This window comes from Typopeltis vanoorti, chromosome 4 (assembly GCF_054136105.1).
Source record: "Typopeltis vanoorti isolate ZY-2024b chromosome 4, IOZ_Tvanoo_1.0, whole genome shotgun sequence".
NCBI classification, from domain to species: domain Eukaryota; kingdom Metazoa; phylum Arthropoda; class Arachnida; order Uropygi; family Thelyphonidae; genus Typopeltis; species Typopeltis vanoorti.
In genome coordinates this window covers 158,541,219-158,556,922 of record NC_143552.1, presented here as the reverse complement: position 1 = coordinate 158,556,922, position 15,704 = coordinate 158,541,219, and the positions used below count along the sequence as shown (strand labels likewise).

Here is a 15,704-nt window from a genome sequence, read left to right as displayed (position 1 = left end):
CCCTGGTTTTTTTTTAATATAATTCCTCCACATTACTTTACCCCCACTTTCCCAAAATCCTCTTCCTTTAACAGCTTAACAGCAGATGAATGCATATTGCCAGGATAAGGAGACACAAAACAGCATCCAAAAAAGGTATGTCTGAATTTTCCTCCTATATTATTCCTCATATATTAGTTTTATAACACTTCAGTAATACCCTATGATTTCAGTCAAGAGCCAATGACATTGCAAAAAAAGGGACACTCCTAAACGAAAGTAGGCTATCTCTGTGTTGTATTTGGTCACTTCTTAAATATTAAACTGAAACTTTTTTGGCTTTATTAGTTTCCCTCATAAATCAAGAAGAATCTTCTTCTTTTTTATTAACAAACGTTAGTTCCTTGTACTGTTACACATGTCCTGAAGAAGCCAGACAGAACAGCTGGTGAAACTTCTAGAAAATTCTTGTATATATTTTACAAAAATCTCTGGTCAACTAATAAAGCCAAAAAAAGTTCCAGTTCAATAGAAAGTAGGCTATATTAGCATTAAAATAATAGTTTATTTTAGAGGAATAACATGGGAATTTTCCCAGAAATAATACCTAGGATAACTTTTGGTTTTATTATTTATCATGTATGTAAACATTTTCTAAATGTATAGCAAAAAAATGTATTATTGCTTGTAATTAGAAATATTTATATAAAAAATCTTTGTATATTTACTGGCCATTGAAAACTGTTTGATTGAGATATTTATTTAAAAAGGACTCACCTCTAATTTAGATTTTTATTTCTGTAACATAACCTTAAGAGAAGAAAATATTAAGCTTTCCAACAATGTCTTCATACCATTGAAGAACTGCAGTCTTTTTTACAGCAAGCGACTTTCATCTCACCATCATGTTGCTTATCACATCATACAGTACTGTGCTTGCATGAAGATTGTACTTCCAAAGAGGAAGTTGAATTAGTGAGTGAGAATACTAGAACAGCTGTGGCAAGAACAGAGACAATGTTTTAAAAAGTTGAAAAGGTTGAATTTAGGGGAGAAATAGAGTTTTAAGGAAATTCTTAAGCCAAAAAGGTGGAAAACAGCATTATGAGGGAAACAAATAGTTATCCCAAAATTAATGGATGAATTTCTTTTATATGAATCTAAGTCGTGGCATAGATCAAAGTGATATATAGTTTCTTAACTAGAATATGTTTGCTGCATAGCATATCAAAAGGAATTGTTTATTGTTTCAGCAATGTAAACCCAAAAGTGATGAATTATTTTTGTGTGAAGAAGTTTCCACAAGGAAAAAGGGAAGTCTAAAATTATCTTAATATTTCAAGAATATAGGAAAGGAACTGATATTGTGCAGAATATATGAAAGAACAAATACGGTCTCTCCTAAGAAAAGTTGTACACAAATTATTTTCTTATTTTAGAAGAAAAACAGGTATGAGCTAAGTATTTATATTTTAATGTTCGTTAAGTCTGACATTATGTTTGTGGGCCCTTTTCTCTTTAGGAGATAAATTTATTTATGATGCAAATTTGTATATATTGCTTACAAAACATGAACATTTTACACACACTGTTAAGGCAGTACCATAAATCTGCACTAATATTAATCATTTGTAAATAGATTTATTATTTTTTGAATTTTCTTTCTCTCACTCAATCTTTAACTTATAATAATATCCCTGATCTTAATCTATGATATCAATCAGTCAGGTAGGTCAACTCTGGTGTCTAATGACCAGCTCAGCTAATTTGTTTTCAGAAACTGATTTTACCTTCCTTACTATGCTTGTCATCCTTTTGGCTTGTGAATTATGCTGCCATGATCTGGCTAATTACCTTTCTCTTCATATTCCTTCCACAGTATTTTCTTTTATTTGCAGCATTTTACTTACTAATGCTACTACCCATTTAACTCCCACCTTATTTATCCTCCTGATCCTGGTATGCAGTCTGGTACTACTTGCCTCAAACACTCTGACCATTTCAGTGCATTACTAACATTCTTGCCTTTGCAGCTTCTTATGCCATGGCCCTGTTCTGAAGTGTTACCTAAGTTTATCATAATCACCAGCTTTGTAGTTCCACAAAATACTCCTTAACTGAAAATTCCACATGCTTAGTCACTTTTCAGGTGAAGACTGCTTGTTCACTCCCCCCAACGAGACGCTATGGCTATCTTGTTTACCAAAAATCCTCTTGCTTTTGCCAGATCCAGTCTTTCAAACCTTGGGTCATCGCCATCTGATGGTGTTTAAAGTTATTATCTCTTAGTGGGTGTATAAATTTCTTTCTCTTCCTCCGATCTGTTTCCTAGCTGAAGTCCATCATAATAATTTCTCATCCTGCATTCATTGAGCTAACTTGTCAATACTTGTCCTTCCTCTGCACTTTTTTGGCTAATAGCCAACTTATGATATATTTTACCTTGTTGGCTTCTGTCTCACTTCTTATTGCCTCAGATACTCTGTCTTCCATGTTCTAGCAGTTCCTATTCTTTGTCAGATGGTTGGAATTCTGCTATCCTGCAGTATACCTCCTGCCAACACGTTCTATCTGACCTCCCTGAAAATTCAAATATACCTTGCAGTCTGTTCCTATAATTCTATCATCTTTTATAAACCAAGTATCACTAATGACAGCAATGTTTTGACCAAATAGAATTAAACTGCCAAACTCCTCGTCCTCATTTCTGTTTTTCTGTCATTAGTTTGCATGAATTGCAATATCCCCATGTATCCTTCACTACCTTTTCATCTTGTGATGATTGTTCCATTCCATTCCAAGACCTGAGAAAATATACTCAGTATTTTTTTGTTCCCATTCTCATGCTCACTTTTCTAAAGGGTGTTTTGATGTTAGGTGACGAGAGAGAATCTGCTAAAGCACAAATTCAGGAAAATTTAAGCAATTAAGATGGATGCAGATGATGAATGCAGATTCTCACACTCACTCACCTGTGAGGTGAGTGAGTGTGAGAATGATTAACAAGTGCGGAATCTAGTCTCTCAAGCAAAAATATTGAATAGAGTGGTCAATGCAGGAAGTCACGCTGGTCGGAAGCCTAAAGAGATTCTGCAATTTCTATATACTAATCCAGAAGTATCAGGAACTTAGAGGGAGAAGTTTTTGGCTTTAGTTAGTGCAATCTCACCAAAAAGTAAGAGACAGTAGTGAGTCTTAGCTAACAGCAGATGATGTAGTTACAGGAATAGAATGTGAAGGGTTTAGTATTTTTAGGGAGGAGCAGAAGTTAGGATGCGAAAAAATGTAATGCTGATGAATTGCAGCCAAAAAGAATAGGATATAGGCAGGAGGGTCACTGTTTATTTGAAGCAGTCTGGTGTAAGATCAAGTCCAATAAGACAAAATATATGGTTGGTTGTAGTTATATGCCAGGGGAGTTCATAGAATCAGAGGAGCTATCCACAACCAGTGTCGCTACATTGCCTCCAATTAGGAAAATGACAATGTGGTCTTGACTTGGGAGATTGCAAAACATGAGGAATATTCTTTCAAGAAGTGAGGCTGGAAAGTTCAGATAAACATTGGAAACAAATATGTTCTTGGTGTTCATCATCAGTTGCTTTAATATCATTTTTGTTCTAAGTGTTTCAGAACTTTCCAGCCCCCCACCATATATGGAACTACAAGGCATGATTATGACAAGCTTAAGAGGAACCTCGAAGTGTGTCATTTCATGGCATAAAACCCTGCCAGGGAAGGATGTTAGTAGTGTATGGGAGACAGTTCAGGGACATCTAGAGGATGCAATATTAAATTGTATGCCTAAGGTAAGAAGAGTTAATCAGGTAAGAGTTAGATGGATGAGTAATGTCATTAAGCATGAGCTGCAGAAAAATAAAATGTTGTGGAGGGTATAAAAGTGACCAGTAAGCTCATGAATAGTACAAAGGTCAGGCAAGAAAGGTGACCACTATGGTAAGGAAGGCAAAATCAGATAATGAGAAGAAACTAGCTGAGCAAAGGTATATGAATATTATATACCCCTGCTCATATTATATTATATGAATGTTATATATATATAAAATTATAGACCAATCAGGAGGGGTGGTAAAAGAAATAGAAAGACTGGTCAAAAAGATAATTCACGAATGGGTTTATGGATAAGAATATGATACTCTATAAGGGACAGTATGACTTTGTGAAGGTTAGTCATGCCTTGGTAATCTACTAACTTTTTATATTAGAGTGACAGCTGAGTTGGATAAAGGAAATGGCTACACTATGATACTGCAAAGGCATTTGACAGGATACCACATGGAATTTTGTTATGCAAATTGATGGGGGTGGATATGAAACTGGTGATATGGACAGGTACCAAAAAAGTAGTGTATGGAAGTGTCAGTGCATAGAGAATCAAGAGGTATTACTTGACACTTCCAAGGTCTCATTACAGGAAGATACTTCACTCCTGTGGAGTGTCACGGAACACTCCCTACACTACTTAATTCTCCAATTGCACACAGTGCATTACCTACACACTGCACCACTAGCCATCATCTACACAGTGTTATCTGCCAATAGTATTTTTTGTGTGCGCTCTGCAACAGTTTTTCAGTGAGTTAAGAATAAGCAAATGATTAATAACATGAAATTTTAATTTGATGCTTTTCACTAGAAGAATGAAACAACCATAAACAGAACATGTAGAAGATAGAATTAATTTGTGATAATATTTCCTTGAATTAATATTTTTTAAACCAGTTGCGGGTAATAGGATCTCATCATCATCATCATCATCAAATTCCTGCCATGTACCCTCAAGGAGTGTACAGGATATGATAGTACAACATGAAAAATTTACATCATTACTAACTTCCTATCTACAATTTTCCTTCAAATCAGTCTGTTATCAAGACTCCAACATTATCAGATCTCATATTTCTATCGTCTAAGGCACTTTGTACCGTATCAATCCACCTATATCTTGGTCTTCCTCTAGGTCGTTTTCCTGCCAACCTGGCAGAGAACACTTGTTTAGCTAATCTTTCTTCGCCCATTCTGTTTAAGTGACCATATCACCTGAGATTAGCTCTCCTAACGCATTCCTGGATGCTGACAATGTCAAGTTCTTTTTTAATATCCTCATTTTTAATATGATATTGCCATTGATGCCATCTGTTCACACCTCTAATCTTTCTCAGGACTCCCATATCTGCGGTCGCTAGTCTTTGGTCAAGTGTTTTACTTCAGACCCAGCTCTCAGATCCATAAGTTAAAACTGGTTTGAGCAGTCTTGTATACAGCTAATTTAGTGTTCTGACTAATTTCTCTCTTATTCCATATGAATTTATTCAATTGACTTCCCACCATAGCAGCTTTGCTGATTCTGTTGTCTATTTCCATATTTAATTTACCATCTTCACTAAAAATCATGCTCACACCAGATTGTCTCACACCAGATTTAACATTAAACCATCTTCTTGTACTTCCTTCAATTCTAACTGCTAACTTACAATTCAAATAAAGACGCATAAATATTAGGTAAAGTCTAATATTTGTACTTATTTTTTTGCAAAATTAAAATTTTTCTTCAAAATGTGAGTGTTCTGATTAATTTGTTCGCTACTGTGTATATATATATATATATATATATATATATATATATTTATGTATATATATATATATATATATTTATGTATATATATATATATATATTAATGGAATAATATATATATATTATTCCATTCTATTATCATAGAAACAATGACACAGTATCTGTCAGGAGAATTGCTATCACAGTCATCCCCACAAAACTTTACTCTTGAGGAGTAATATCAGATTGGGATCTCCTTAGTGTACTAGACAAAGAGTACTTTTTGTACTTAATGGGAGATTTAAAGGAACACAGCACTCTTTGGAGTAGTAACCTGAACTAATATCAAAGGAAGAGTTGTTGACCTTATGCTCAACAACAATAATCTATCCCCCTTGAATATAGGAAGCAACACCTTTTTCCATATGCCTTCCCAAACATGCAATTGTCTACTCACCTTCACTCTTTAAGTGGGAAACCGATGAGAACTTATGTGGGAGCAATCATTTTCCTTCTTCTTCAAGTGTCATCCCCTAGAAGGAGGTTGGCAACGATGTCATGGTACTTTTTTCTTTCTTTTGCTGCTCTGGAACATTTATGGTAATTCAAGCCAGTCCAATCTTTAATGTCTTCAAACCACATTCTCCTAGGTCTACCTCTCCCTCTTTTTCTATCCAGTTTCCCTTCTAATATTAATTTCTGAATGCCTTCTTGTCTAGTTAGATGTCCAAAATATTTAAGTTTTCATTCTTTAATTATTTTCATTAATGTTCTTTTCATTTTTGCTTTCTTTAAAACATCTTCATTTTTCATTTTCTCTGTCCAAGATACTTTGAACATTTCGAAAGCTTCTAATTTTTTCTCTGCTTCTTTATTTAGAGTCCATGTTTCACTGTTGTAGAGAAGACTTGACTAGATATAGCATTTTATTAATCTTTTTCTTGTGTCTATGTTATTGTCTCTGGATGTTAGAACAGTTTTCATATCAATAAAGGCTTTTCTTGCTATCTCTATTCTTGTTTTTATTTCTTTAAGGGAATTTCCTCCATCTGTAAACATTTGTCTCAAATATATAAAAGACTAAACCTGTTCAATTTTCTTTTTGTTAACAGTTATGTTTAATTTTTTATTTATTGGTTCTTTTGATATAATCATGCACTTTGTTTTCTTTAGGTTAATAATTAATCCCATGTCTAAGCTTCTTATCAGTTTCTGTGACTAAGGTGTGAAGATCATCTTCAGATTCAACTATAAGGATTGTGTCATCTGCATACCTGAAGTTGTTGAAGTTCCACCCCCCCCCGACTTTTACACCCTTCAATTCTGAAATATCTTTAAAAACTTGCTCGCTATATATATTATACAGTAAGGGTGATAAGACACATCCTTGTCTTACTCCTTTTTTTGATTTCAAAGTTGTCAGAATATGCATTTTTATATCTTATTGAGGCCATTTGATTCCAGTATATATTTGTAATTATACATAGGTCTTTTCCTTTTAACTCATTATTCTGTAGGAATAATTTCTTGTGATCTATTGAATCAAATACTTTGGTGTAATCAATAAAACAAAGATATATGCATTTCTGATTCTTTCACATAATGTTTTCAAATTGAAAATTCCTTCTCTTGTACCGTTGTCTTTTTGAAAACCTGATTGAGTGTTTTCTATTTCTATTGATAAAGTACCTTTATTTGCCTTGCAGAAGTCCAACCCCTCGTCCGAGGCATTTGCCCATATGCAAGGCGGAAGTGGCAAGAAGTAGAGTTTTGAAGCGTCAATGTAGTAGCATGATTTTTTTTTTTTTTTTTTAAACAGTTGGATGGTTGCATCAAACCCAGAAAACTTTCTAGTGTCTTACCAAAGTTTTCTTTTGTCTAATCCTGCTAGCACTTTTTTTTTTCACTTGGATTGTTACATCAAACCCTGAAGAGAACCCTTAAAATTGCTGGCTAATGGGGCTCTGGCAAACCCAATTCCATGAAGAAAAGAATGTCTGATTTGATCACAAATTTGGCAAACCCAATTCCATGAAGAAAAGAATGTCTGATTTGATCACAAATTTACTACCTTGTCTGGGATAGCCGACGTGTCGAGAACTGCAGTCCACAATCTCAATGAGAAATATACTATGAGGACTCTCAACATACTTCAGCTAAACATCAGTTGTACTCAAAAAAAAAAAAAAAATGGAAGAACTTAAGAACATTTTATACAAAAATAACATCCAGATTACATGCTTACAAGAAACGAAACTAAACCAAATTCTGAAGCTTCAAATCAAAGGCTATTCAACATTAAGGAAAGACAGATCAGATTGTTCTGGTGGAGGTATAGCTATACTCCTACGGATCAAACACATCAAATATAAAGAAATCGTATCAAACAGCAGTATAAATAGTAACACAGAGGCTCAAGCATTTAAGATATTTCTACCAAAATCCATTATTACAATAGTCAATGCATTATCACCCAGATAATGCAGATATAAATACAGAATTACTTCAACAATTAAGTCAGATAACTTTGGACACAAAGATCCTTTTAGGAGATCTAAATCCCTAAAGCCCAACTTGGGGCTCCTCACAACTAGATCAGAAAGGAGCACAAATAGAAGACATAATTAATGATCTAAACCTTGAGATCATAAACAACAGGCAAAATACATATCTGTCAAAAACAATAGACACAGAATCAGCATTAGGCATCACAGCAGTAGATTATGAAACTGCGAGTCTTACCCAGTGGAAAATACTAAAGATGCCATCAGTGATCATAGACCTATTATCACAACCATTAATTTGCAGCTAGACCAAAAACCACAGAAAGGATCTTGGAACTTCAGAAAAGCAAATTGGCCTAAATGCACACACAACTATTAGAAACATATTGCACTGGCATGCCCACTAGTTCAAAAAACTTGATCAGCAACTACTAGAACTAACTAACAATATACAGAAAGCTACAAAACATTCAATTCCCAGAGGTTTCAGGAAAAAATAATTGGGTTCCATTTTGAAAAGTAGAACCTTCTGTGAGATCATAAGGACAAATAAGTCTCATTTTCCTATTCTCCATTTTTGATATTTACCCGTATCACTCTATTTGATATTATCTAGTTATAAGAAGATTAGCCTCATATTTGAATACTATATCTATTCCATCCTTTTCGTGATCATTATTGCCTGAATATAGCTCTTGTATTTGTTATTTAGAAGAATTTTTCCTCTTTTTGTCTTTTTTTTATTTCAGAAAATGCTGTCTCTTATATTGATGGTACAAATCTGCAATTCTGCTGTTGATAACTTTGAATTTATTCCAGTAGCTGGCTTTTTACTGTTTGTCCTAATTCCCCTGACTAAGATAATATTAGCCTTGTTTAACTGGACGATGGCCCAGGAAGCATGAAATTCTATCCTGTTGTATCAGCATTTTGTTTTTTAATCAAGTAGGAATACAATTTGGTTGGCTAATCCCAAATTGTTAGCCCATCCTCTTTTGTTTAGTATCCATATAGATATATACTAATGGCAAGCACATGAGAAAGCGAGGATTGGACATAAAGTCAGAAGCCACCTGGTTGTCAACATTCCTTAAAAGGCCATGTGGAAGTCTCCTCCCAGTTATGTTGCTAATTATATATTTATCATTATAAATTTTTTCATTCTGTTTTATTTTATTTATTTATCAATTTTGTTATCTTATTATTTGTTTTAAAATAACCAACAAAATACATGAAATATACTTTCTGTTCCAACAGGGGATGGAAAAATAATTTCAGGGAAAACAGTTATTTTGACAACTGGAACATTTCTCCGTGGAAAGATTAATATTGGTCTCGAGTCTTTTCCTGCTGGTCGTATGGGAGATGGTCCATCAATTGGTTTGGCAAAGACACTGGAAAACATTGGTTTTAAACTTGGTCGCCTAAAAACTGGTATGAATAAACAAAAAATGAAATAAATAATTTTGATGCATCTTTTTAGTAGTTCTACCAAATATATTTTTCATTTCTTTAAAAAAAATAAAATATATATGTGTGTGGGTGGTCTGAAAAGTTCCCAGCCTAACAATGAAAAAACGAATTTATAATTTAAAAATTATTTTTGTTTTTCAACATAATCTCCCTTAAGACTGATACATTTATTCCAGCGATGCTCCAGCTCCATTATCCCATCCCTGTAGTGGTTCTCAGTAAGATCTGCAAAATACAGCTATAATCACCTCTCGATTCGAAGAAAAATGCTGACCAGCGAGGAAAAGTTTTAGTTTTGGGAAGAGATAGAAGTCAGAGGGAGCCAAATCTGGGGAATAGGGTGGATGTTCCAACAATTCATAGTGCAGTCCCTTAATTTTCCCATTGCCAAAACACCTTTGTGGGCAAGCACATTGTCCATGAAAGATGATTTTTTTCTTCTGCAAACTGGGACTTTTCTCATGAATGTTTTCGTTTAGTCTGGTTAAAAGATCGGAATAATAAATTCCCGTTTATTGTTTTACCCTTTTCAAGATAATTAATAAACAAATGCTTTAGCATCCCAAAACACTGATGCCATGACCTTGTCTTCTTTGGCGCTGAACAGCCGGCTTCTATCCACTGTTTTGACTGTTGTTTGGATTCTGGTGTGTACTGGTGAATTCAAGTCTCATTCATGGTAATAAATCGACAAACAAAATCAATTTTATTCTTGTTGAAACTCTCCAAACACTGTTCAGAAATTTTCATGCGAGTGCGTTTTTGATCAGTGTGGCACACATCTTGTGCAAAGCTTTTGCATTTGCAATTCTTCATGCAAATATACCCTACATGTTCTTTTGAAATGTCTGTAGTCTCAGCAATTTCACGCACTTCGATTCACCAGTCATCCAATACCATATCGTGCACTGATCAATGATTTCTGGTGTTGTTATAGTTCGCCCACCATTTCTAGATCCCTTGTTGGATTTGTGCCAAGAATAGTCGATTCATGCTAAAGAGGAGAAAGAAATGAAGGATGTAGGAATTGGTCGCCAACATGCGAAATCACGTGCTTTCTTGTCTGTCGCTGTACTAGTACTAGCTTGATTTTTGTTGTTCTCTTTTTGCATTATTTTTTTATTATTAATTTGTATGATGGATCCAGTACAGTCAACAAGTTCTATTGTTACACGTTTCAGTAGCTCTTGCAAAAGAATATTGAATAATGTGCTGACATTCTGCGAAAAAGAATCGTCAGAAGGCCGTCTTCTTGTTCCCCTTTCTCAAGTCATAAAACGTGCAAGTGCAATTGCGGGCGTATCGGGGTCGACTGTTAAAAGAATTCGTAGGGAATCAAAAGGTGAAGGTAAGCCAAAATTTAAATCTCCTAAAAAAAAAAAAAAAGCGCCAGAGTAAAACCATCGAAACCGTAGCTTTGAATGATTTTGATGTAGACGTTATAAGAAGAGCTATTCACGAATTTTACGTATTCAAAAAAAGAGTGCCAACTGTTCCGAAATTGATTCCTGTGCTTAAAGAAAAAATTAATTTTCCTTGGAAAAGAGAAACTTTAAGGAAAATACTTCATGAAATCGGATTTTGTTTTAAAAAGTCCCAGAATAAAAGGAAACTTATCATGGAGCGAAGTGACATTGTTTTATGTAGAATGTAGTATTTGCACGTATTAACACTCTACGTACATTTTTCCAACTGTTATACAAGCAAAATAGTTACACTTTAAAAACAACAATGTTCGTAAAAGAAAAGCTAAATTTTCCGACCTGTAATAATAAACAAACTCAGTTTGTTTATTATTACCTCCCAGAAGACAGACTGATTACCCTATTATCGGAATGGATTCTCCTTTTTCTGACATGCGCAGTAGTTTCGAGGGACCTCAAATCGGTGGGCGAACTATACACTTTTTGGACATCCTTCACGTGGATCATCCTCAAGGCTGGTATGGTCATGTTTAAACTCGGCAGCCCATTTCTTAATTGTCGAAAACAAAGGAGAAGCGTGCCCACAAACTTTTATGACCTTCGAATGAATTTCTTTTGGCGTTAAACCTTCTTTTACAAAGAATTTTATAACCTCACGATACTCGATTCTATCCATTTCGAGGAATACAGACAGCACTTTGGCTTCCGACAGCTGTATAAAAAAAAACTTCTTGATAGAATGACTTGCAATTTCACTTGGATGCTTATGACAGATGTACCAAGTTTGAAAAGAAAAATCTTGCTGATACTGTTGCCATTTAGGATCGAGGCCGAGAACTTTTCAGACTCATATTAATGTTAATATATGACTACTAATATTAACTCGGAGTTGGGATATGTTCATTTTTTATATAAACTGACTAAAAATCCGAGAATTATAACAAATTGAGATTTATTGGATACACAACATGTTTCATCGGGATCGACTTCATCAGGCATTAAGAACATAGAAATCTCTTAAAAGACACTGAAAAAAAGATTCAGACACCCTAAAGCTATAAATTCGACTCTAAATTACAGTTATTATGAACTTGAGCTATAGTCCGTGTTAAAGTTCTGTTATTGTACACCTGTGTGTGTGTGTGTGAATCCATGAGATCTCCAGTATCTGACAGTAGAGCTGAAAGAGTCAGGCAAATTATAGCTGAGATTATTGTTCATATGAAGAGGGTCCAAGGAAGAGAGTCTTTTGACTCGACAAAAGAAATGTCATGTTATTTCTTTTGTCGAGTCAAAAGAAATTACCTTGGACCCTCTTCATATGAACAATAATCTCAGCTATAATTTGCCTGACTCTTTCAGCTCTACTGTCAGATACTGGAGATCTCGTGGATCCACACACGCACAGGTGTACAATAATAGAACTTTAACACGGACTATAGCTCAAGTTCATAATAACTGTAATTTAGAGTCGAATTTATAGCTTTATAATTTTATAGCTTTAGAGTGTCTCGATGTTTTTTTCGGTGTCTTTTAATAGCTTTCTATGTTCTTAACACCTGCTGAAGTCGATCCCAACGAAACATGTTGCGTATCTAATAAATCTCAATTTGTTATAATTCTCAGATTTTTAGTCAGTTTATATAAAAAATGAATATATATATATATATTTTTTTTTTTATAAAAAGATTGAATGACTAGAACCGAGAGAAATCAAAACAAAGTTTATTATTACTACACAACTAGTTTCAGCTTGTATCAGCCTTTGTCAGGTACACTTTAAAAAAAAAAAAAAGTCAATCGAGTTATGCATTGAGGAGCACAAGAGAGACACACTTACAAGAGAACGCGAGCCAGTGCTTTGTCTAGTCATGTTCTACTCTCGGCCAATTCTAATGAAGAAAACCCTAGCCATACAGTACTATGGGACAAGTCTAATAACATTTTCCATTGCCATGATGAATTAGAAAGGAAGATAATAGAATCAAAGGAAATCATTCTCAACCCCATACATCTCAACAACAACCTGAGTTACAACCTTTCGGACTGTCATTGTGCTGTGGTCAAATACTGGCGTTCACGAGATGCTATACGCATGCATACACCCAACAATGAAGCCAACGAGGAAACAGTTTTTAATGCGCAGACTTCAACGTTAAAATATATATGCACTAATTTTCCGTGTTATTTACAGTTATTTCCTCCATGTTTTTTACTGGTTGTTTTTTCTTTTTTAATGTGCACCTGACGAAGGCTGATACAAGCTGAAACAAGTTGTGTAGTACTAATGAACTTTGTTTTGATTTCTCTCGCTTCTAGTCATTCAATCTTTTTATAAAAATATATAACAAGCGAGTAAATCAATCTTCATACATCTCTAGTCCTTATGACGAGGCTTCTCATAATAATATAAGGGATTTCCAGAAAACATTGAAGAGGATAGGCCCGAACACCAACAGATTAGTGTTTCTCAAGCGCTGTAAATTCCATGCCGTGTTTCCTAAATTTATCTCCTTTAAAGAAAACATGGGGTGCTTAAGGGTCAAAGCTGTATAACTGAGAGGAGACCTCCACATAGCCTTTAAAGGAATGCGGAGAACCGACCAGGGCTTCTGACCTAATGTCCAATCCTCACCTTCTCGTGGTGCACCCTGTTGGGTATCTACTTTGATACTGAACGAACGAGGATGGGCTGGCAATTTGGGATTTAGCCGACCAAATTGTATTCTTATTGGTTAAACCAAAATGAAAAATGATGGTACAACATGACAAAATTTCATGCCGGCTGGGGCGTCGCCCGGTTAAACAAGGCCCCCGTTGTTTTCGCCAGGGAACCAGGGTGAACAGCGAAAAGTCAGCTACTGGAACAAATCTGAAAACAAACCCCAACTCAACATCACCAGAGTTAAAGATCGGTACTATCAATGTAAGAAGCCTGAATGGCAAAGAAATGGAGCTAGTTGAGGAATTAGATAAGTACCAGATCGACATAATAGGGGTGACTGAAACAAAAAAGACCAAAACTGGTGAGATCTTTCTGAGCAATAAATACAAAATGTTATATTCAGGCAATAACAATCAAGGAAAAGAAGGAGTAGCCATAGTATTCAACACAAAATACGAGGCTAATCTTCTTGAATGGCAGTCAGTCTCAAGTAGAGTAATGTGGGCAAATATGAGAATGGGGAACTGGACAATGAGACTTATTTGTGCCTATGGTCCCACAGAAGGTTCTACTAAGGTAGAAGTGGAGGAATTTTTTGAGGCTTTAGAAAAAGCAACTGACACAATGAAAAATGAAAAGTTGGTCCTTGTTGGGGATCTAAATAGTAGAGTAGGAAATGATTGTGAGACATACAAAAATATTTTGGGAAAATTTGGAGAAAAGAGCAAAGCTAATAATAATGGCAAATATCTGTTGGATTTCTGCTCAGGACATGGACTGGTTATTACTAACACCATGTTCCAACATAAAAATGTGCACAAATTCACATGGAGAGAAGAGGCTAGGAATAAGAAAAGTCTCATTGACTATGTTATTGTTGATAGTGATGTTTTCTCCCTGGTGCAGGACACCAGAGTGTACAGAGGATTTGAAATTGGAAGTGATCACTATTTAGTCTTGAGCAGGATAAAATTGAATTTCATATTGAAAAGAATAACATGTAAGAAAGTTTTAAAGCGAATAAAAGTTGAGCAGCTCTCAGATGTAAACTGTAGACTAAAATACAGAAATATTATTGAAAAGAAAATGAAAGAGTTTGAGAACAGGAATCAAACCTTGGAGATTCAGTGGCAAACTCTGAAGGAAACATTGATTGATTCTGCCAGAGAGGCATGTGGTGAGGTTGTGTGCAAAGATAAAAAAATCAGAACTCCCTGGTGGACACAGGAAGTTAAAGAGGCAGTGAAGGAAAAGAAGAAAGCATATCAAAAGTTCCTGGCAAATAAGTCAGCTTTTACTCTTACAGAATACAGAGACAAATGTAAGAAAGCTAAACAGTGTGTAAAACTAGCTAAACAAAAGTCATGGGAGGACTTTGGCAAGAATATAGAAAATAAATATCAAGAAGGTGGCAAAATATTCTGGAGGTTGTTGAAGAAGCTTAGGAATGGAGGAAAGTGTGCTGTAAAAGGAATTACAGATGATAAAGGTGACATGAAAACAGGAGAAAAAGATATCCTTGAAGTATGGAGTAATTACTTTGAAAAACTGCTAAATGAAACAAGCAGTGATGACAGCACAGTGATAAAAAACACTGACCAGGCATGCAGTCAGGAATACATATCCATACTTGAAGTAGAAAAAGCCATCAAAGGCTTGAAATGTGGAAAGGCAGCAGGAGTAGATGATATTCGACCAGAAATGCTGAAGTATGGTGGTATAAGAGTCTTACAGTGGCTGCACTGCATAGTTCAGAAAGCCTGGACAGAGGGACGAATTCCCGATGATTGGAGTAGAGCTCTCATAGTACCCATATATAAAAAGGGAAATAAAACTGAATGTGAGAATTACAGAGGTATTTCCCTACTGAGTGTTCCTGGCAAGATCTATGCAAGTATACTTGAGAAACGGTTGAGAAGAATTGTGGAAGAAAAGCTTGGTGAAGAACAAGCTGGATTCAGGCCAAATAGAGGCTGTCAGGATCAGATCTTCACTTTACGACAAATAGTCGAGAAAGCATGGGAATATAACAAAGATCTGTATTTAAGTTTTGTCGATTTGGAAAAGGCATATGACAAGGTGCC

At 35.1% G+C, this 15,704-nt stretch overlaps 1 protein-coding gene across 1 annotated transcript in view; it reads left to right on the top strand.

Annotated features, from left to right (window-relative positions):
* LOC150107790 (5-taurinomethyluridine-[tRNA] synthase subunit MTO1, mitochondrial) overlaps positions 1-15,704 on the top strand; it is a 309,050-nt gene that overhangs the window by 71,097 nt on the left and 222,249 nt on the right. Inside the window, exon 6 of the mRNA XM_090391541.1 lies at positions 9,316-9,492. Coding sequence (XP_090247667.1) covers positions 9,316-9,492 — 177 coding nt within the window. The remainder of the gene's footprint in view (positions 1-9,315; positions 9,493-15,704) is intronic.